Consider the following 24,034-nt stretch of genomic DNA (forward strand, 5'->3'; position numbering starts at 1 on the left):
GTATGCAGGAATAAAAAAAAAGAAACTTTAATTCTAGCCTCATTTTGACTAATTGTCACTTGAGTCTAATGTCCATTTACAGTCATTAGCGATAATATTGTATACACAACAGTTCTTAAACTATGCGTCGCGGCTCCCTTCCAGGGGCGTCACGCAATTGGAGGCACGCATAGGTCCCGACACTCGTATCTAGAGATACATACTGTCTGTTTTCGTTCGTAAGGGTACTGCCAAACAATTACAACCTGTAAAGGGAGTTGCAGTTTTGATTGAAAATTGAAACTCTGGTAAAGGAAAAAGCACACCATAAACATCTAATATCTTCTAATGGATACAATACAAAAAGAGCTGCATTAGATATTTTTGGTTGGTTTGCCTTATCAGACATTATATGTAACTTAATCAAGATGAACTTTCAGAGTTGCCTTACAAGATGCTCTGGATGAGAATGAGAAGCTCCGCAATCTTATAGAAGAACTTAAGGAGAAGAATTCTGAGTACAAACAAATGCTGGAGGAAGCTAATAGTTTCATTGAAGTCATCAAGGTAAATATTGAAAAATATGTAACAGTTAAAATTAAATGTTAATCCAGTCCACTTACTTAAAGCATCTTTAATAGCTGTTTAAACAGAAAATCAATGCAGTGTATTGTCTTGACCATCATAATCATAATACTGAATGTGTATACCTTGTATATGAAATTTTAACAATCTTATTAATAAATACTGAAATATTTCTTTTGCAGGAGGAAATAGGAAACAGTGGCAATGATGATACTGGGATTGATGTGAATGATATCAGCACTGCTGATGAAACCACCGAGGATGACACTGAGCCTACTCCAAAGACTGCTAATGAAGATTAAATCCATAGTTAATTAAATATAATAGAACCACTTGCCCAGTGGCTGTAGCTTTTATAATCTTTACCTAAACTGACCTTCAAGTCAAGAATAAATATATTAAAACCTTGTTTTCCATAACAAATTATTTATTTGGGCAAGGGCAATAACCTCTTTACTTATTCTGAGAGATGTCTGGTGAACGGTATTTTTTATGTTGATTAAATTAGATAAACATAAATAATATGTGTATACTGATATGATATGAGATGTTTCATTTTTTATTTATGATGTAATTGTAACACCACTGGCAAGTTGGATACTAATTATAATTTTTATTCACCAAATATTTATAATAGACTACTCCTTTGGGTTTTATGCACTGTTAGAGCTACTTTTTTCTTGAATCTCTGAAATTCAAATAAAAGGCATTGAATCCTGGATGAGCCACGACCGGTTATTTTGTCATACTTTAAGTGTAACTACTTTAGATAATTAAGACAATTTGCACACATTCTGTAGTGTGAATTTTGCTTTCAACAATATTAGTTAATTTTTTGTCACATCTTATTAAAGTAAAATAAATAAACTGCAGTAGTATTACTATTTTTATTTTAATGTATAAGTTAACTGCCAAAAACATTTGATTACTTATAACTAAAATACAATGAGGCACTACAGGTAAGCATTGTTCCGATAAAGTAAAACATTTTATGAGTTCTGATGTAGACAGTAAAAAATATCTAATTTATTTTAAAATTTCTAAAAATGGCAAGGTTTAATCTTAACTAATTTAATAAGGTAAAACCAATGGAACATTATGCATAGGAAGGGTAAATACACAAAAGTGTATATTCAAATTGTCTTATTCAAACATTTTGTGACAATAACCAACTTAAAAAAGTTAATAAACCCCCAACATTCTCAATTTCTTATTTCAAAGTTCAATATCTGATAAAACGGCTGAACCGATTTTGACTAAACAAGAACCAGTTCAAGGAAACTCGCTTACACGTAAAAAACCACATAGAAGTCGGTCTATCCATCAGAGCTACCATGCCACAGACAGGTATAAGTATAACACCCCTCTTTTTGCGGCAGGGGTTAAAAACGCGACAATTGCAAATAAATTGGCGTACCATTCATACACTTCGGCACTAATCAGTGCAACATATCGGGCTATGTTTTCTGTTTTTATTTTAGTTTGTGTCATAATATTATGTAATCATATCAATATGATTTAAAACAAGGGACACTAGAATGCAGGGTTTTTTTACCTTCCGCGTTAGAAAGGTTAAATTAATTTCTACTCTTTAATGTCATAAGAATTGGCATGCAGAGGGTCAATTCAAGGGTAGGCAGCTGTTAGCTCGCGTCTGCAACAGCTCGCACAGCTGCGCGTCACCTTCCATAGCAGGATAGGCAGCGTCACAGATCATACCCTATTCATAAACTTTATTTTCCTAAAAATGATTTGAATTGTGTTGCAAAATCAGCTTCACAAGTCCATGGCATAAGCACTGGGTATGAAGATGTTAACATCCAAGGTATGCTCGCATTCTCTGGCAGTACACTTCTTACTTTCTTATTCAGACACCCATTTAGTATAAATTGGCTGCTGAATAAACTGTAGACATAGTTTACATATTTGTGGTCTAAATTGTCATTGGTGCTTGGGGCGCACGTGTTGTGTGTTGAAATTCCATTCAAGTAACCAGTTGTGATTATTGGGACAACATAGGTTGCCTGAAAAAAAAAAAACAATTTTTACTAAAAACATAACAGACATAATGTTAATTCCAATAACAATGGGATTGTATTTCCAACAATGTTTTTTTTTAAAGGAAAAAGGTTTTGTAAAATAATTGCTAATGATGATTACAACATAACATGGGTTAGTTTAGTAATTTCTTAACATTATGCAAAGTGTGGAAACAAAGTTCTTAGAATTCTGTGGTTGTACATGATATTTAGTGTTTTACCTTATTGATTTCCTTTCCATAACTTAGTACAATTAATTCATTAATAGGTTAAGATTAGAGACCTATTATCGTAAGTAATCAGCTAAATAATTGGTTGATATAGGTGTTAGTTTGCAGAGGTCCATATTAACAAACTACAAATTTTTGGCAAATAAAATTTGGCAATAAATTGTAGTTGGTTTAGTTTTTATTAGTTCTTACCTTTTCCACATATTCTCTGATAAATTTTTCAGGGTTTTGATAAACCTCATCCCTTCTATCATTCAGTGTGATAACAGTTACTTCCATGTCAACCCATGTGTCCACAAGTTGTTGGATATTCGAAGCTGTCTGTAAACCGTCTTCAGCAAATGTTAAGAACAAAACAGGACAGTCAGTTTTAATGTTTGTATCAACAGTTTTCATTGGTATCCGAGGTAATGGACGCTTTGGTTGGTTTGGGTCCCTGTTTTTTGATAAAGCTGGGGGCAAGTCATTGACATAGTTTTTCATAAAGCTTATTTTTTCTTTCGGTGAACTAGTCTTACTGTTGCTGTGGTAGCCGCTGTCTTGTTGTCGATTATTTAGGCATTGTGTTACATCAAGAAGGGAATGTTCAATGGCTTTTAGTATGTCATAGCGTTTCATCTTTAGGAAAGCGTCCAGAACTTTGTCTAGTGTTGAATCTTCATCTTGCATAAACACCTTGAGTACCACATCAGCAAGGTCAGGTTCATATTTCATTGAATTTGATATATACTGGAACAAAATTTGTATTAATTATGTTTGAGGAAAATAGCAACCAAAATTTAACTTAATAGACTGTGATGTATGGTCATCAAAGTCAAAATCACAACAAATTACAAGTAGTCAGCTCTATAGCACACAGGGTGTCCCAGTGGTTAAATAATGTACTTACATTTAAGTCATCCTGTGGAATGCCTAAAAAGTATCCAAGATCCCTCCAGCCATCAGGTGTTCCGCCAACTTTCTTCACCAAGGTTCTCCAAGTCTCATAACAAGCAGCACCCATTCTCGATTTTGTGTTCCGATAGTACAGCAAACTTGTATGAAGGTGACACACTTTCTTGCTCAGCGAATTTAATTCGGCTATCTCCTTCGCTCTCTCGTCTTCAAGCAATTCCTCAAGAGCCAATGTGTCGATACTGATCGTGTCAGCATTGTCGTAATCTTTTAAGACTTCCCTGTAATTTAAAATTCTTAGCTCATTATGTTATTTCCATAAAACCTAGGCATGAGAGAAATAGGAAATGGATGTAATTACTTACATTACGAATGTGTGTTTATGCGATGATGTCTCACTGAACAAATTTCATTGATAGTAAATTAACTAGAAAATCTCACGGTAAACACAAGTTTGAGGAAAAATGTTGCGGAAATTGTTGTGGAGATCAAAACTGACATTGACGTTTATGACGCGCGTGGGAATTTATATTTATTTAAGTAGTGATTGCACGAATCAGTAACTAATAATAAGATAGTCCGATAAATTACGAAACACTCTTTAAAAGCATGTGGATATTTTCCGACAGTTTTGTATGATTATTAGCAGATAAGCAGCTTCAAATACTGGCTCAAATAAGTTTCTTAAATATCAGAGGCAGCATGGAATCAAACCTTTTGGTTGATCCAATGAAAGAAAGGTATAAAAAACATTGTCCCATAGAGCAACATTTTCCACGCCACGATTGATTGGCGGGAAACGTAAAATTTTTGTGCGCTCAAGTTTTATTTTGTTGCAAGAAATGTTAAAACTATTGTGATAGTTTGAATGTGAAACCTCAAGTTGCGATTATATAACATGCTCCCGAGAGCTTCACAGCTGTAAGTCAATCATTCAATATAAGATGTATATTTAATGCTCTTTATTCAACAACTTAATAATGAAATGTTTTAGGGAGAGTTTCACAGATGTTTTCCATGATGAAACCGCACAGGAAAATATCTCACAACCTATTTCTTTGCCTTCCTCGAATGACACTGTTGTAGAGTCTCCTACAAAAGTTTTTGCTAGAGACTCTACAACCTCGAGTCGCCCATTGAAAGGGACTGGACAACATGGGGAGTTTCGAAGCGTAGAAGAAATAGGTAAGTAAATTTTAACCAAATCGCAAGTTTATTAAATATCTCATATTTTAATATATTTCTTATTAAAATTAAGGTATTAATGTGTTTTTCTCATTTTCAGACCCTAAATATAGATGTTTGTTTACATTCCCGTATTTCAACTTGGTGCAGTCCAGAGTTATAGAAGATGCGTTGTATTCAGGTAAATAATGGCTATAACCTACCAAGGTGCATATTAAGCTAAGAACTAGAATAATACCTTATGTTTTTTAAAGTTTTTTTCAAATTACCTGCATAGGTTGGTTCTACTATACCTGTAAATGTGATAAGAAGTAACAAATACTTATAGCTTTGTTTATTTATACTCAAGATATTATATTTTGATCGTGAACATATAATTATTATACATTTTGTCTTGTCTATTTCTGTTAGATAAATCCTTGGTGCTGTGTGCTCCTACGGGTTCAGGAAAGACTGTCGCTTTTGAAATGGCCATCTTACAGTTGCTTATGGAGATTGAAGATACACAGTATGCGGGGGACTTCAAAATCATTTACAGTAAATACCATAAACACTCTATGATTACTTGTTAATTTACGATAAGTACAATACAGAACAATGACTCTTTGTTGCACATCACATTATTAGCTATAATATAGAAAACAAGGACACGAACAGAAAAATCTCAATATTTATTAGATATATACATCCATTGGATAATGTTTTAGGGCGAGCACATAATCTCATCTCTTAATCGCCACAAAATTATCATCGAGACATTGACCATTAAAAAAAAAGTACCGTCATATTCTTATTTGTTTAAAACACAACAGAGTATTTAATACCTAGTTTTTATTACAATAGTAATTATTCTTTCTGATGATTTTGAATGCCTATTGGTGTGTTGTAGTTATTTAATAAAGCGTGCATTTCCAGTGGCTCCGGTAAAAGCTGTGTGCAACGAAAGACTGACTGAATGGTACCCTAAGCTGACGAAATTGGGGCTCCTCTGCATCGAGGTAACCGGCGACACGGAAGTCGACTTCACGCAATTAAAGCCATACAAGTAAGTTCGCAACTGAGGCAATTTACCTATAGTTCAAACCCCGGCTCGCACCTCTGAGTTTTTCGAAATTCATGTGCGAAATTACATTTGAAATTTACCACGAGCTTTACGATGAAGGAAAACATCGTGAGGAAACCTGCACAACCTGCGAAGCAACTCAATGGTGAGTGTGAAGTTCCCAATCCGCACTGGGCCCGCGTGGGAACTACGGCCCAAGTCCTCTTATTCCGAGAGGAGGCCTGTACCCAGCAGTGGGACGTATATAGGCTGGGATAACCTATAGTGTATTTTCTGGTTTCATGCAAGTAGGTTATGGTAATGGTAACACTAAAGAATATTTTTATTAAAAGGACTTCAAATTTCAATGTTGCGATTCCGTCTGTTACGGTTATTGGTTTTATTTTAAGATTTAAATTGGAATATAAAATATACCTTCGGAATAATTTACCTTTTCAACTTAAGTGTACATAATCTACATTTACCTACCTTTTATAAAATAGTGATGTACTAATCGTAACTAACCGACTAATCGACAAACAAGGCTCAGCCTAAATTATAGTTGGAGACTTGAAAATTGGCTAAAACATGTCCCTAGCTTGAGTAACCTATTATAAAGGCGCATTAAGAAATAGTTCTAGATTCCCACAGAAGAAGGAACATAATTGCTTCTATATTTTTCTCTTGAGAGGAACCACAGGCATAAGCTAGTTAAGCAATTCATAAAAAGTGTTAAGTTAGGGTCAATGTAACTGGAGCAATTTGAACTATCCAAAAATAAGCATTTCTAAAAACACATTTGTTTGTACATTTGATTTGCGACTCCGATTTGGAAAAATTTTGCAGGTAGGTATGTAGAGTGAACGATACTGGGTCGTAATAACATAGTCTCTCAAAATATCCCAATTGGTTTGTATGGAAATTTCCTTTTTTGTTAGGTACCAAAACTCTATGGATTTGCGGTAACAAAAAAGGAACTTTTCATACAAATTAATTGGGACATTTCGGGAGACTATGTTACTTAAACTCAGTATCGTTCACTCTATCTACCTGCAAATTTTTACCCAAATCGTAGTCGCAAATCAAATGTACAAACTTTTTAAGAAATTCTCAAATAACATCGAAGTTACTAAATGAGGGCATTAAGAATTGCTCCAGAGTTGCAATAGTTCCTCCCTAACTTATACGTATTTATTAGTCAATCTGGTTATAAATTTTCTATTCTATTGCAATTGTTTTTTATGCATTCCAATTATCTAGGGTAATAATAACCACGCCTGAGAAATGGGACATATTGACGCGACGATGGCGCGACCATAGAGGCTTGGTCGAGATTATCAAACTGTTCCTAATAGATGAGGTCCATATTCTGAACGACGAGATCAGAGGGCCGGTGTTGGAAACTGTCGTGAGCAGAATGAAGACTATTGAAGTAAGAACCTAGCTGTAAATACTCTTCAGCCGTTGTCTACTCCATGATGAGTGTATTCTCTAAAGCACGTCATTACTTCCGGTCTTGGCTTTAGAAGACATTATTTTCAAATATTTCGAGTATTTGCTTGGCTTATGGTACCTATTGAAAATTTAATACGTCAACCTGGGCCGTATGTAATACATGCAATACATAGCTATCACGGTCAAAACATACAATTTCTTGTTTAGAGCTCAAGCTCAATGAATGAGATGAAAGCCTAAATCATGTACCATCGCCCTCGCATTCGCATAAATATTGACCTAATAGCCGCACCATACCATACCCTTCGGCTGTACTTTGCTCCTCGCACTCCACCTGCCATCCTACCCACATCCTACCTACACAAATCGACAAGAGACGCTATGAGCATGGCAAAGAGAAGACCGAAGAGTATAGTGTAGCCGCTTATACTGTAGCGCAAGGGAATGTACCTACTCATATTAATTGCCTTCTCCTTTGGCTTGATTCGCAAATACCTATGACCTGAGACATACTATTCTATTTAGTCAGCGGCGCAATCAGCTCATCGCATAGAGCAACTGCAGCGCCAATACCAGGGCTCTGAAGACTCTTCGAGCGCCCCGCCCCGCATCAGATTTGTGGCTGTGTCCGCTACTATCAGCAATCCTGAAGACGTGGCCCTTTGGCTCGGGACTAATGAGAAACCAGCTGTGTTTTATAAGTAAGTACAAAAACCAGACATAGTTGGTGGTCGTTCAATACTGCACTTTTGGTACCACTAGCTAGGTAGAGTCGAATGCAAATATATATATACAGCCATCGCGTCAAAATATGTATACATCGACCTTGTGTTTAGTGTCATAAAGGTGTATAAGTAGATATTTTTGACGTCTTGCTAACGTATACTTACCTATATACTTATTTATGCTTTTGACCGTACTCCTCAATCAAACTGCATCCCACATAGATTGTACAGTTCACTTCACTAAAAAGATGTATTTTTGTTATTTTCGGTCATTATTCTCAGATTCGGTGATGAATGTCGTCCAGTGAGGTTACGTCAAGTCGTCGAAGGTTACGCATGCGCTGAGGGGACCAGTATTTTCAAATTTGATATCATTCTCAACTACAAACTGTGGTCTATCATACAGAAATACTATAATGGGAAACCTACACTGGTAAATATGTTTTTTCCTTGGATATTATAAGGGCAGTATGTGACCCATGTACCCAAAGATGCGCGAGAAACCAGCGGCGTGCCATGAAACTGTCAGTGTCAACCAATACGCTAGGAAAATGAAGCAATCCTATTGGTGGATTCTTTTTTGAATTAGATTAGGTATTGGAAATGTCTTACTATTTCAGATATTCTGCAACACGCGTAAAAGTGTAGCCCTCACTGCAGAAACGTTGTCTAAAGAAATAACAGTCTCGTTCAATCCAGAGCAGAAAGCTAAGCTTACTGCGTTGGCTTCCACGTTGAAGAATAAGAAGTTACAGGTAAATTGACATAATCAACTTTTAAATGCCAGTTGAAATACCGGTTTACATCCCTTTAATACCGTTATTAAGAATTTTTAGTATTTCAGAGAGTTAACTTTCAATTAAGGGGCTGTTTCACCATCCATTGAATTTAACCGTCAGTTAACACTAATCAATGGATGGTGAAACAGCTCCTAAATGTATGAATTCCATTTAACCAAAAGTTATGGGTACCTAATTGTTCGAAAGTTTTTTTTACTATTTGTTATAAATATAATTTACTACGAAATACGTAAAATATTAGTCTATATGTAGTACAGTCAACGTTATAAATAAGTGATCACTTTTGTACCTTGTCGCTTTCAGTCGTTACATAATTTCGTATGGCTTTTCATACATGACGTTAAAGTGACAAGGTACAAAAGTGATCACTTATTTATGACATTGACTGTACCTAAGTTTTTTTTTACATAAAACTTGACCCGTGCGTGATTGACCCCTCGTGATGAAAAGTGCAGATGAGATGAGACCAAAGTATCTCACTGGTTCATTAACATCATATTCACTCTAGCCTTGAAGAGCCCTAAGTTTTATCTATCTGGAAATACGGGAGCGAATTCCATTCCTTAGCAGTTTTACCAGAAAATGTAATTAGAAAGTAAAATTGAATTTTTGACTAAGTAATATTATTTCAGATGCTTGTAATGAGTGGAGTAGGTTGCCATCATGCTGGTTTGTTGTTCGAAGAGCGAGTGAACATCGAACGAGCGTTCAGGAATAGAGATCTTCCTATACTGATTACTACGACTACTTTAGGTAGGCATTATTAATCCATTATTCGTAAAATGTTCATCATCATCATCCCAGCCTATATACGTCCCACTGCTGGGCACAGGCCTCCTCTCAGAACAAGAGGGCTCATCATTACTAAATATAAATAGTGTACATATTTCTTCTGTGTCTGGCAATTAGGCAAATATTGGAGTATTAGACAAACGTACTTATGTATACCTAACAGGAGCTTAACAAGCGTTTGTGTGTAAGGGTATGGCCGCTGTTAAAAAAAAAACTGATTTTCATTATTTTCTTTACAGCTATGGGAGTAAATTTACCAGCTCATCTAGTAATTATTAAAAACACACAGCAATATGTAAATGGAGCTTATCAGGTAAGCCAACATAATTTTCATAAATTTAATTAAAGAAAATATACATTATTTGAGTCGTACTTCCACATAGATGATTCCAATTTCCAATATTAAAATCGAACAAAGAACGATCGAAAAAACTCGTTTAATATGATAAGGGTATAACGAGCCAAGGAGTCACCTGACGGAAAGCAATTACTTCCGCCCATGGACAACAAAAACATAGTAGAATGCTTTGCCGGTCCATTGAGAAAAGAGTAGACTGGTTTTCTGAAAATTCCTAAGTTCCTCCTGACCTTCCTAGGTCCTGAGATGTTGGAACTGAAAGCTGCTTCCAAAGTTTTAACATGCGTAATAGTATGATCACTTCTTGTGAAAATTTCAAGATTCTACCTGTTACCGTTCAAAAGATGTAGCCCTACGACATAACAGACTGACAGACAGTTGAAGTCTACCAATGGGGTTGCGGTAGCAACCTTCGCGTGCAAAATCCTCAAAGGCATTTGACTGTTACAGGAATACAGCATCAGCACAGTTCTTCAAATGGTGGGTCGCGCAGGCCGGCCGCAGTTTGACACCGAGGCCACAGCAGTCATCATGACAAGACTTAACGACAAGGTAAGTTACAAACCCTTGACCCAGTACCACAGGCCTTGTAACTCCTTTAGGTACTTATTTGATGAAAAGAGTGAAATGATGAAAATAGCAAACAATTTAGCCGGTTCCAAAAAAAAAATATTTTTCTGCCGGTTTGAAGTCAGCGATTCAGCATCAGCTAGCAAGAGTGAACCTAAAGTCGTCTATTTTACCTACCTACATACTTACAGTCAAGGGCAAAGATATCGACACGGCCAAAGTTGCAAAAATATGTATACGCAACTACTACAATTTATTGCTGGCTCGTGCTGAGGTACCAGAATATAAAATATTTCCATAGTTTTTTGAAACCCAGCTTCAATTGAAGGTCTAAGCATTAGTATTCTGTTATGACGAGTATCCGTAGCGTTAGGTTTTTTTTTACGAATAAGCACATGGTGTTACGTAAAAATGTCACCATTTATAAAAATATATATTTTAAACGTACAATTTAGTGTCGCAAGACGTTGAAACAACTTCATTAGCATTGTTTGACCTTTTTTGTTTTAGTTCTATTGTCTAAATATATTTGTGTCAACTTTTACAACTTTTTTAAATAAAAAACAGTCATTATCATCGCTTCAAATATTTAATGTATACAAAATCTACACGGGTTGATGATAAAACATGTTCATATACAAAATTACATTCTAATAACATTGATCTTATAACTCTAATGGCAATATATTCTTATCTACGTCCTAATTGAATCACAGAATTGGTAACTCATTATAATTGCTTGATATAAATCCAATTTCAAATAATAATTTAATTTCAAATAAAATTGTATTATAACAATTAATCATAAAAACTTCAAATTGAGCATTTTGCAAAAAAAAAAAACTATAAAAACAGAAATAAAAAACGATAAACAAAACAAAAATGCAAATTGTGAGAAGCAACTTTTATAACTGATTTTTACGAAGTGGCTCATCTTAAGCTCTTTGTTAAGATAAATGCTAGTAGCTATATTAAGCAACATCGATATCGATAAATTATACGTATAATATGAAATCTGTCTGGAAAATACTGGCTGTCGTAAAAAATTACCTATTACTATCATACAATTGCTAGTCACGGACATTTATCGTAAAACCGAATCTCGAAGTGGAACGGTGTTATTAAACCATTGCACTGTTCTACCGACTTATTTTTAAACAGTCTCCTAAGCAGCTAATTTAACATAACACTGAAGAAAATCGTAGGTATACCTACTATGAATTCGTAGCTTCAGTGGCGCGCCTGGAAGAGGTCTCTGTCTAACAAAATTCAAATTCAAATTCAAAATTCAACTAATTGGTCATGACAACATTTGGAAACATTCGCTTTTCACAACTTTTCTCAATATTCAATGCAATGATTAACCACTGTATACTAAACATCAAAATCCGGGACGTTATATTCAAGCCATCTTATTTCCCTTTACCGAAGGGGTTAGCGTTATCTTCGAAGCTGATCTTAGGCACAAAGCCGCTGTCTCCCTCCACGGTGTATTCGACGGTCATAAGTCTACCATCAGGTAGTAAAACGCGGTAACCGCCGTTGACTTTGCCTTGGGCGTCCCCGGCTTCATTAGCACCGAAGAATAAGGCCTTTTCTTGGTCTTCTACGTCGTATTTGTACTCATACTGTGGAAAATAAAATTAAATGAGTAAGAGAGAAGGGAAGGTTACAGTGAGAAAATGAGCAATTGGTATAGCGACATTAAAGGTCTTATACAGGGTCAAATCTAGGACGTAATACAAAATTAGTGTTTTGTGGTTAGTTAATGCTGGGTAGGTAATATACTCAGCGGCACAAAAGTTGGCCCACCCTTCATACAAAATTACCGATTCTGCATACAATTGTGGGCCAAATTTTTTGCTGCTCAGTATAAATTGCATTAACTCTTTTATTGAAATAAGTCGAAAAAAATTGTGGTTTCTATACATTATTAAAATAAGAAATCATGAACAATGTATGGAAACCGCAAATTTCATTGGACTTTTTTTTTTAAATAGTTATTGCATTATATTACCCAGCATTAACTGAGCACGAAACAATAATTTTGTATTACGTCCTTTGCAATTCTGTTTTCATAGTGCAGCTAGAGTAAACTTCAAATAAACTTTGCGACTTAAAACTGGATTAGGTATTATCTAATTTAAGGACAAACATAGATACAAATATTTATTTAATTATGAACGTCATCTGAGTTAAGTATCAGCTATGATGCTGTCATAAATGTTTTTTATATGATACAGGGAAAACGAGCAGGCGGTGAGTTGACTGGTAAAGATCCCTTCGTATCTTACGTTAGTTTGTCTTTGTACTGTAGGTACATGTACAGTCAGCATCAAAAGTAGCGGATCAATTTTTTACTTTGTAGTTTTAACACATTTGTCAAATTTGTTAAGTACTTTGCTGTAAAACGACAAAATACAAAAGTATGCAGATACTTTGATGCTGACCGTACCACAACGTTTGTCTATTGTATTTGTTTTCTTATTTTTGCACAATGAAGGGCTTATATCATACACACTACCATAAAATAAAAGAACTACGGGAGCTTGGATACGTAATATTCTGATGGTTAAATATTATTATCATTATGTATCTTTAGATATTTTATAAATCAAACCAACTACATAGGTACGTAAGAATATTACTTAATGAGTTGTAAATTACGACAATAATGCTAAATATCATCAAAGTTTCGCCGAAGCTTTTCATCTGACAGTTTGAATGATACCTAATAAGCATTCACCATCTCATAATCATATCTTCATAATGTAACCGTTGACATTTTCATTGTATGATACAATATCAAATTATGGGCATGCCGCAGGGTCTATACGTTTCTTGAGTATGTTGATACGATACATGATTCATTCAGACAGCTGGATGACTTGCGAAACCCTATGGGTTTCCCTATGCTATAGGGCATAGTAAGATTAGACTAGTGTTGTACTGAATTAACTTTAGGCGAAGAAAAAAGTTTTAAAAAAGTAAGTAAAATCCAAAGCACTAACATGCAAGTAAGCAAACATTGGAAGTTGAAACTATGTATACATTTTTTCTGTTTAGGCGCAGTAAGTACAGCCCAACTAAAAAGTATAACAACTATCATACTATCCACTCATATGCTTTTAGCAACTCTAGTTGCCTGTCAACGCTCTTATTTTGTTAATGAATAGAGTTCAACTCAAAATTCATAGCATGTGAGTGGTTATAGTACTTTATCACAGTGAACAACAATACTGGTCCAATTTCATTTATTTGTGCTTAAATTTACTGAAAGTGACGTATTCAGCTGCTTTGGGTCTTGATTTTTTTTCCTGCGTGCGTAGTTTGTAGCGTGAGGTGAACTACGTAAATTTGAATTTGATATTGATAGTAAAATAAAGGCCATTAAAATGTATTTATCAAACAGCAAATTTTTCGAAAGTGATATAATTTAATAGGTATTATCTGATTCAAGTTGTTTTTTCGACGATTGAACGCGTTGATGTCTTCTTTACTAAAAAATCGGCAAAGTCGCATTAGGAAGTCATTGTTAAGAATTGACTGTGTCTTATTGGTGTATTTTTATTTAATTACTGTAATTGACTTAAACAATCTTAATATAATATGTGAAATTAAAGAAGCTTTTTTCGATTTTGTTTTATAGAAATACTTTTGTTACTGGGCTCCGCTGCTAACTTTGCGAGTAAGTGTGTTACTTTAATGCAATTAAATTACGTAGAATTTCAAAATACAACTGTAAAACGTGAGTAATTCATTTGAATTTTCGTGGAACTCACGGGACCAATAGCAGAATTAATACGCGTTGCGTTGCTCAAACTCTTACACAAAGAACAAACATGAAATCATAATTATTTTACGTAATTATTTATCCAGTAAGGAACAATGCTACTCGTAAGTCTAGGCATACAGTTTACAAATAAAGACATACATTTTTAGAAATATACGTAATTGCTCAAAATGTCTGAATGTTCTGGAGGACATATAATAAGTACGCAAGTAATTATGATTATGATAATTATGATTTCATGTTTGTTCTTGTTGTTGTCCGCAAGGACACAAAAATGTTAATAATTTTATTCGTTACTTGATGGATTCAAGATGATGTCAATGGCTCATCAAGTCAAGTAATAAAATAATAACAAATTGGGATGTGTGTATATAGGTGAAAAACTCACGTAAATGACCTGTTGTGCATATGTATTAGTGCAGGCATTTTTCGAATCTGGAACGTCAATTTGTTTATACGGGCACCTCACTACTACACATTACAACGGGTCATTTACTTAAGTTTTTTATGTGTAGGTTTACTCGAACACCGCAAAACATGTAGAAAAAATGCGACAATAGAGAGTAAAAAGTGTCTATAAATTTGTTTTCTGTCAATTCACACAATACATTTGCACTTCGCGCCAAAAACAGGTCGCGGATATATATACTATAGTACAATACATGTTTCTTTAAACCCCGACGCAAAAAGAGGGGTGTTATAAGCTTGACCGCTATCTGTGTCTGTCTGTCTGTGGCACCGTAGCTCTTAAGCAGGTGGACCGATTTGAATGATTTTTTGAAAGCAGGTTTTCTAGCGATGGTTTTTAGACATGTCTCATCAAAATCGGTTCAGCCGTTTTTGAGATATTAAACTTTGAAGTGACAAAATCGAGGGTTTTCCAAATTTTTGTTGGTTGGTTATCTAGGAAGTATTTCCCGTAAATGTTGGTCAATGGCTGTTACTTCTTATTGTGTTTTAAAAAAAACAATACCTACGCAGTTACTATGCGGCGACTAAAATGGTTGTATGATTGATTACCATTACGAGTTTTTGAATAGAGGGCATATTTACCTACCTGTAAATGAACTACTAACTTAAAAACTAATGTATGTATGTTTCTTTGTTTCGCTTTTACGCTGAAAGTACTCACCCGATTGTGTTGAAATTTGGTATAAGATTTTTCTATCCTAGAAAATTCTGAAGGATCTAAAGGCTAAATTCTAAAGGCTAACAAATTTTTCGCAGTTTCTAGCAACAGCTAGTAAACCTTTGTAATAATTAAAACACGATTGAACAACATCTAAATATAACTAACATACACATCGTGTCTTGTGTCACTGGGGCATTCAATCCAAATGTTAAGCGCATTGATCAAGCTATTTCCATCTAAGGTCTCGGAAATACAGTCAAAGGTGCACTTAACTAAGATAAAATTAGGTTTAGAAAGAAATTCATTTATCATGTACATAACGACTAATTAACTTTATTAAAACTCATAAAGCAATTTTGTGGCAAAAAATACCCTGGTCGCTTAGTGGTTTGAGTTTTTTTGTAAATTTTATGTTCAGAGTAAGGTGTACTGTGAGAATATTCATCCGTTTTTTCTCTGTTCCATCTCGAATTAATAGATTAGGTATGTCTTCAACTGTACACTAAAGCCTAGACAATGTGATTCACTAGATCTTAACTGCGCGCATAGTGTTTACAATTAATGGTTTAAATAAACTAGATAACAATTAAAAGAGTATTTAACAAAGGAGGCTGAATGCAATGCCGTCCAATTAGTGAGTTGATGTTCACATGATTAGCATAATGGTGATGCCTCAGATAAATAGTGACATTTACTGTGCTTTATGAAAAAGTAAAGGCTAAATTGCAATTAAATTTAGTAATATTTCCGTTGAAAATGTGACCTACAGAAGAAAATAGACAACTAGACAATGCTGCGTTCGGGTTTCGCTCGCTCTGTCAAATATAAATTTAAATAAAATTCTTTCCAATTTTTTATTTAGTAGCAGTAATATATGACTTTCGCATTTTGCAAAGTCAAGGTTGACCTAAGCTTCTTGTATTTATCAGGACTACGAGAATGTCATCGTTACAACTAGGTTAACATTAAGTTAATGTCATTCGCTAACGTTGGATTCTCATCCGCCTGTCGCAACGTAGTTAAAGTTCTCGCAGTCTGAACATAGTGCACTCGCAATGTTGTAGGTCAGAGGTATTCACGTTTTGTTTAAATTATTGCCGATGTGCGCTAGCGCATCCTTGTCGCTTATATGTTAAGGCAGACAACTTTTAGTTTTATTGGCCCTTCAGGTACGTATTGGACTAGCGCATCCTTTACCGTATAAAGCTAAATGGCAGTTTTCTTATACGGTTTTAAATCATATCACCGTTGGTTTTTATTTCTGCTCGAAGGTATTTTCATGAGTTTGAATTTTTAACCGACTTCAAAAAAAGGAGGTTATCAATTCGGTTGTAATTTTTTTTCATTTTTTTTTCAAGGTTTGTTACCTCAGAACTCCGTCATTTATGAACCGATTTGAAATTTTTTTTTTTGCGTTCGTCTAGGAATGTCTTCAATTAGGTCCCATAAGCACCAAATCAGGATCTGATAATTGGATCTTGAGGAAATCGAGGGAACTCTTCAAATGTTGTAGGGACACCTATAGTAAATTGGATATAATTATTTAGTAGTAACTCGTGCATTTGCTCTTGAAAATCATCATATGGTGAAGTGAAACTGATGATGAAGACCACAGTTGACCATCGGAGTTACTACTCACCGACCGACGTCAGATTGGTAGAAAATTTTTTCATGGTTTTTTGTAGTCGGTTAAATTTATTGTTATATTTTTTTTTGAAAATGACAATTGAACACTGTCTACGGCTCACTTTGTAAAAGATACTTACAGGCATAGGCGGAGAATCTTCCTGCGGCGCGGGCGCTGATTCGGTCTGTCGGACAGCCACACACACCATCAGTAGCGCACACGCGAACCATTTTGCTGACGACATCTGTTACCAATAAGATAATGCGTATTAGGGACTTGTCACACTGGATGCGTTTGCTGTACTGTGATCATGTCCACTCATTTATACATAGTCTAATCTGACCAGACCTCAAAAAACTTTATCCAGTGTGACAAATTTCTTAAGTTAGAATTAGGGCGTCACTTATGTAATATTTTTTGGCCTATTCACATGTTATTTTCATACTTTTGTCCATGTACGTAGATTCTAACGTTCTAGTCAACAGGACCTCACCTCCCTGTAGGATATGTCTGAATATTTGAATGGCTATAGTGGATACGTAAAAAAAGTATTAAATTATCTTATTTGACATTATTAACTTAGTGAACTTCGCAAAATAACGTCTAAATTAAGCTAATATTATTAAATTACCTCCGCTCTTGGTATATTATTTATTTCGGTACTACTTTAGTTCATTTGTCTTCTTTTTAATTGGAATTAGGCAGATTTCAAGTGGAAGCAATTAAGAATATTTTTTTTTATTAGACAATAAACAGACAGTTGGTAGGACGAAATTATGTCACAGTAGATCCCGTCTAGCGATGAAACCCTTTTGAACCCACACATCTGCTATGAAACGTTTTGGAGAGTCAGTTTGCGAAATGTCCGCAAATTTTATGTCTACTTGGCTATAAAACATTTAGGTGGGCTTGTTTATTGTTTCAAGCAGATGTTTAATGACCCCTGTTTGCTTGCTTAGGCTATGCATTTTTTTTACATATTTTATGCATTTCACCGAATAGCCTCTGGATTCAGACTTATTTAGATCTCTAAACTTTTTTTTTACTATGTACGGTACGCGCATGAACTTTTCTATAAAATTTGTTTGATTTTATTTCTGCTATGACTAGTAAATAATGCAAAGGTAAAATGAACCAAGTTCTACATTTTCTAACTGTAGATAAATTAAAGAAAAAAAAATTAAAAGAAAAAACCTTTTTAAAAACAAGCTTTTATTAGAAAAAATAAATGAACTAAAAAGGATAAATAAGTTTGAGTAACATTTGTCACCATGTATGTAGTAAGAATGCTTTAGGTTTAGGATAACCTCTTATGTGGTCACTCGTCATTATAAGAAAGCGTGTGTAGATAGTTAAGTTCTAGAGACTGATATAAATATGGTTTTACTTTCAAAATTCATTTCATAATAAGAATGCATTGTCATCCGATTTACACATGCATGCAAAATTTCAGCTCAATCGGAAACCGGCAAGTGGATCGAATTTAACTTGCAACTTTTTGGTAAACAATCATTTTTCTTAAAAGTTTTTTTGCTGACTGAACTTTTTGTTGACTGTACTTGCATTGTCACCCAAACTACATTTGCATACCAGATTTCAAGTCGATGCTATTAACCGTTGAAGAGTTCCGTCCTGCGGAGACTATCCTGGCTGAACTACCAAGCTGTCACTACAATATTATTGTATTGTCACGCGGTTTACATAAGTATTCCAAATTTCAAGTGAATATGACTACTGGAAGTTGGTCAAATTATACTTGCAATATTTGACTACAGACAGATAACGGGACAGGTGAAACTAAATAAAAGCTTGTAATAAAAGGAAGAAAAACCTAGGTTGGGAAATAAAACACGCGTCTTCAATACTGGTGTTGGAGATGTTTGTGGGCGGTGGTGACCTCTTACCATCAGGAGACCCACTTGCTCGTTTGCAATCCAGTCGGATAAAAAAAACGATTCTAACCTAAGAATATAAACGTTGGTATGAAAACATTTAATTGATAAGAGTTCTTGACTGGAAGTTAATGGTGTCAGTAATTGGCGATTCTAACACCTTATAATTACGATTTATGGTAGAGACGAAAACACAAGAATGGTCATCATTTGAGCCTTCATAAATTATGAATTACTCAGACATTTCTATAAAATTACTTTCACCATACCATAAATGAGGATTATTTGAACTAGAATTTTTTTCTTAGAACATCAGCGATCGCGTGTTAATTTTACATAGAAGTAATTGAAAACGTACCTAGTTTAAGATCCATTACAAATATGCAGGTAGTTCAAATCTCTGCATCAGATCAAATATTTACATTACGGCTTGCAAACATTCTCAACTTAAAACAAGAATTACGAACAAGTCGAGTTGTAGAAATGAAGAGCCCACCAATGAGCACAGTACTTTAATTATTAGACTAACGCTAAAGGCATAATTAGACTTACACTAAAGGTAAAACACCGTTAATACTTAGAATAAATAAGTAGCAATATGGTGACATTGGCTGTTGGTTCTGCATAAAACACCGCAGGTATGCCAATAATTGAGATTTGCCTGGCCTCGCGTGATCGATTCCTTAGGGGAATTGCTTTGTCTTGTCTAACTTGTCTCACAACAATCTTGCTGCTAACATGTGATTGCGTACGTACTTATTGGATGGTTTTTGCTAAAGGAAATGCTTGGAAAGAAATTATAGGCGGTGTTGAAATTAGCATTTGCAATGTTGCTATTTGCCAACTAATGCTTGAACATGTAGTAAGTGATTTATTGATTCCCGTGCAATCGGTGATCTCAATTCTTCACTGCCATTACCACTGTCGGTGGGTTTAAACTAAAGTAAATAGGTAAAGTATCTGCTATTAGGGTGCGCTTCTACATGTAAGGGTAAATATCAAATCGCATGATTTGAAATCCACGTCACATTATAAAATTAAAGACATGGGGAACTCAGTGTTTTAATTAAAACTTGATAATTTCTTGCGTTCTTGAGAAAAATGATCTTGAAGGACAGACAGATGGACAACCAAATGATTTTAGAAGGTTTATTTTTGAGATATGGAGCGACGCGATTTGGATTAAAATTGTGTAGATAATATAGTACCTATTCATACCACCGACGTAGAATAAATATAAAAATGCAAAGATGTTTGGTCTAAACCTACCGAATGTAGTTTTTCTACCTGATACTTGGAATACTCTATTATCTAGTCTATACATAACATATTCCAGTTAGTTGTCCATAGTTTACATCTTTCCAACCTAAGAACAAATAATATTTGTTAAATAATATTTTTTCGTAGTTTCCAACCAATTTGGAACGTAGGAGTTGTGGCTTGCGATAGATGGCACCACACGCCACTATTGCTGTATGCAAGTGATTACGATTTTTGGCTGGCTAGTCTATTATCTATGTAGTTGGTATGACACCTCTTTCGGGTAAAGCCATACGAGTAGGAGATGCGGGATCGAATCTCCTTTCGGCGATTCGAAAATCAATTTCAAATAGAAATCTTAGATTTAGGTGAGCAAGTGTGTTTCCAATAATAAAAACAAATAATATTCCTCATAAAAATAATACACTACTCTTAAATGGAATACGTTATGTGTTTAAGAATTAAGTTACTCAGAGATCAAAATGCATCTATAAAACCGTGTTTAAACTTGAAAAGAATTTGTATTTACTGACCTTCGTAACAAGTATCATTTTCAGGCTAATAGAACCTGAGAACTATAATGCTTAAAGTGTTCACTAACCATTAGTTATAATTAGCAATTGTTCTTAAACGAATGCCCCGTAATTCAGAAGCTTAGCTCAATGTCATCGTCATCTTTGTCTTATGCATTTGACTGTCGTTTGCTTACTTTTTTTGAAAAGCCAGGGCCCAATTGCAAAGCAAATTACAAGCAAATAGTATTAGCGAATTGTACTTTGTAATGTAATTTTGCCCAACTTATTATTTGCTTGATCTCCATACAAGGAATCATATACCGAAAGTACTTCAATTTTAAAAATAGTCGTCAGTATTGTCCTCAATATTGAGTACCAGATCGAAAGTCATCATTTTTGTATCCGTTGCTCTTTACTTGTGATTGCAGACTTGACTTACTAGTTATGTTTTAGTAAGTTTTTTTTTTTATTTATGGGCAAAGGGCAGTGGATAGAAAAAAATCAATTGTAGCCAAAGAGAAGATTTTCTGGTGGCTATTCATAAAACAGAGTGGTACTTTATACGGCAAGTCCTCATTGTCGACTAAACATAATAATAAACAATAAATCGACGTTTCCACAGCAAACTAAAACTGCCTAACGCCCCTACAGATCTAGATTCACACGTTTTTTGCCGTACCTACACTGTAACAATTGATTTTCACATCTGTGTAACTGATAACATTGAATAGTTTATTCATTAATAGGGTAATTTAGCTAATCCAATACTGGGAACAAACACGTCTAAGCACAAATACCGAGGCTTGAATTAAATAAAAACTTAGGTACACCGCGCAGGTAAAGGTAGTTATAGTTAACAGTGGCGTGGAGTAAATATTTTAGTCAGGCAACCCGGAGAGTGAGAAAAACGTGTCTTCAGATGTTACAGTTAGAACTTAGAGCACCTATACCTTTGCCGTGAATGTCACCACTGATGTCACGTAAAAAATTGGGAATACCGGCTTGGGCATTAAGTTGTTACGACGCCACGCCACTGATAGTTAGCCAACTGTTTGTTAATCTCTTTCAAATAAGACACCCAGGAAACATAAATTAACGAATTTAACTAGGTATGTATGATAATGATAAACCAGTACCGTAACGTGCCAGTGGCGTGGCACCCTTACAATTTAATTTCCATTGGATTGTCTAAGTTCTTAACAAGACGTCAGTGATGACAAATAAGGCAGAGGTTGTGTACACGTAACTGAAAATTGTTGTATCCGAAACCGTTCTCACTTTCCGGGTTGTCTAATGAAAATATTCTTAACTCGCCACTGTACTGTAGGTACTACTGACTCGCATACAATACATAGCCAGAACCACTGGATATAGAGACTTGCAATTTGGTCAAATGATTTGAGTAGGTATCATAATCTTTGAACGGTACTTAAGAATTTTTCAGAGAAACTAGGTATTCGTAGGAGAAACGATTTAGACTACTTTCTATATTTTCTAGAGGGTGAAATCGCGGTATAATGCTGGTTTTTGTGACACGTTGGGATTTGTTAAGGTGCGAAATTTTTCATTTTTGTGGTTAAAGATGTTGTTTTTTAACGAAATCAAACAAAAGTTTTAGGTACTAGGTATCGTTTCTCCGACAAACGTTTGATCAATTGCTTCATTTGACATAACTTAATATAACTTTTTGCAAAAGTTTTATAACTAACGTCACCCAACTTGAGGTTAGTTTAGGGATTAACTGAATAAATAAGGAACTTGTCAATCAACAAAACATAGTAATACTACTGAAATGTACAGCTATCTGGTTTGCACTGTTTATAAATATTGAATGCTATGCTTAGATGGCCTATTGTTCTTATTTTTTTAAGGAAGTAATACGTTTGTATTTTCAGTTTTTATTTTTATTTTATGACTTCTACAGGAAAACAAAAGGTAGTAATTTACTGTTTGCTAAACATGCTAGATACCTACTAACTATTTTACTGTTATTATTATTGTTCATCACGTTATTTTACTTTTTTTTTGTTCTTTTATAAAGTCCGTTAAAACAAGGTTTAAAATGTGAGTATGTTTTTTTTCTAGTTACTGTTTTGTCCTATGGGCTAATGTGACAAATTTTGTACGAAGCCCGTTTCAAGAGTAGAAACATTTAAAATAGTATTTTTTTAATTTTTGAACCCAATGTGCAATTAGTTACTGTGATTTGAACATAGGTTTAAAACAAAAACTTACTAAAAATATAAAAAAAATACACGTTCCCAAAAACCATACATTGCCGTGCACATACGCTCTTCCCTCCCCGGTCAATGCTTGTAAACACGTGGCGTGAAAACTCACCCTGAACAAAATAAACTTATACACAACACAGCACAAGTACAATGTCCCTTAACGTGCGTGGATCAACTGGTGCCGCGCCCCGACGCCTCCCGCGTCTTATATCGCGCACCCCGGCGCTCGCGTCGATGCCGCAACGCCGCCCCATCGTGATGGATGCTCCACACATGCATATCTTAAACGGTGATACAACGATAAAGCCATGACTAAATATCAAGTGCAGTCTCCATATTTACTAAGGTACTCTACACTGCTCTAATTTATGGTCAATATTAGACTTAATAATAATACTAATTTGATATATTGGATAGTGCGCTTTATGTGCGTATTTTTTTTTTCAAATTAGGTAGGGTTTGGTTAAGTCACGCATGTGCATTTACGTTGGAATATTTAGTTACGTCTAATTTTCCATTGCGTCACCTCATCCATTTTTAATTTATGTAAACAAACAATTTTAAAGACTCGCAAAAAGTGAATTAGGAAGACCTAATAAATATATTTAACTGTATGTAACTAACTCAGGATGTCAATACAAACGATTATTATTATTAGGTACTGTAGCAAACCATTCAAGAGTCCAGTGAAATTAACTCGTGACTCTATTTGTATCCATGTTAACTCGCATAAGCTTCCACAATAGAGTCGCAATGAAAGCCTAATAAGGCTGACCATCGATGGGCATTGTAACTTGATTCGAATCAAATAATACACGACAGTTTTCGTAACAAGCGTGTACAGTACATGTCAGTTTTTTCGTAATACGTCTTTCATGCGTGTCTTCGCGGCTATCAGCCAATTAAAATATTGAGTGACCATGAACTCTA

The 24,034-nt window shown here is 34.9% G+C and overlaps 4 protein-coding genes across 4 annotated transcripts in view; 2 read left to right on the top strand and 2 right to left on the bottom strand.

Moving 5' to 3' along the window:
• Positions 1-414: 414 nt before the first annotated feature.
• On the top strand, positions 415-1,442 carry LOC141437154 (uncharacterized; the record flags this gene model as incomplete). Its single annotated transcript, XM_074100419.1, has 2 exons — positions 415-546; positions 747-1,442. Coding segments are annotated over 2 exons (252 nt in total), but the record flags the coding sequence as incomplete, so codon positions are not given.
• A 545-nt stretch (positions 1,443-1,987) lies between these two features.
• On the bottom strand, positions 1,988-4,234 carry LOC141436996 (uncharacterized). Its single transcript, XM_074100156.1, has 4 exons — positions 4,093-4,234; positions 3,723-4,008; positions 3,026-3,562; positions 1,988-2,588 (listed from the first exon to the last, which is right to left on the bottom strand). Coding segments are annotated over exons 1-4 (1,116 nt in total). The 5' UTR covers positions 4,095-4,234; the 3' UTR covers positions 1,988-2,297.
• A 195-nt stretch (positions 4,235-4,429) lies between these two features.
• LOC141437155 (uncharacterized) overlaps positions 4,430-24,034 on the top strand; it is a 40,639-nt gene continuing 21,034 nt past the window's right edge. The window contains exons 1-12 of the mRNA XM_074100420.1: positions 4,430-4,467; positions 4,722-4,912; positions 5,013-5,093; positions 5,324-5,449; positions 5,828-5,957; positions 7,215-7,386; positions 7,935-8,110; positions 8,417-8,567; positions 8,755-8,889; positions 9,567-9,687; positions 9,966-10,039; positions 10,535-10,636. Of these exons, the coding sequence (XP_073956521.1) occupies positions 4,430-4,467; positions 4,722-4,912; positions 5,013-5,093; positions 5,324-5,449; positions 5,828-5,957; positions 7,215-7,386; positions 7,935-8,110; positions 8,417-8,567; positions 8,755-8,889; positions 9,567-9,687; positions 9,966-10,039; positions 10,535-10,636 (1,497 nt within the window). The remainder of the gene's footprint in view (positions 4,468-4,721; positions 4,913-5,012; positions 5,094-5,323; positions 5,450-5,827; positions 5,958-7,214; positions 7,387-7,934; positions 8,111-8,416; positions 8,568-8,754; positions 8,890-9,566; positions 9,688-9,965; positions 10,040-10,534; positions 10,637-24,034) is intronic.
• LOC141436999 (pro-resilin-like) lies at positions 11,212-23,305 on the bottom strand. The gene is made up of 3 exons (XM_074100165.1): positions 23,214-23,305; positions 17,346-17,450; positions 11,212-12,282 (listed from the first exon to the last, which is right to left on the bottom strand). Exons 2-3 carry the CDS (start codon positions 17,448-17,450, stop codon positions 12,067-12,069), a joined length of 321 nt encoding a protein of 106 aa, XP_073956266.1. The 5' UTR covers positions 23,214-23,305; the 3' UTR covers positions 11,212-12,066.

This window comes from Choristoneura fumiferana, chromosome 17 (genome assembly GCF_025370935.1).
Source record: "Choristoneura fumiferana chromosome 17, NRCan_CFum_1, whole genome shotgun sequence".
Lineage (NCBI taxonomy): Eukaryota > Metazoa > Arthropoda > Insecta > Lepidoptera > Tortricidae > Choristoneura > Choristoneura fumiferana.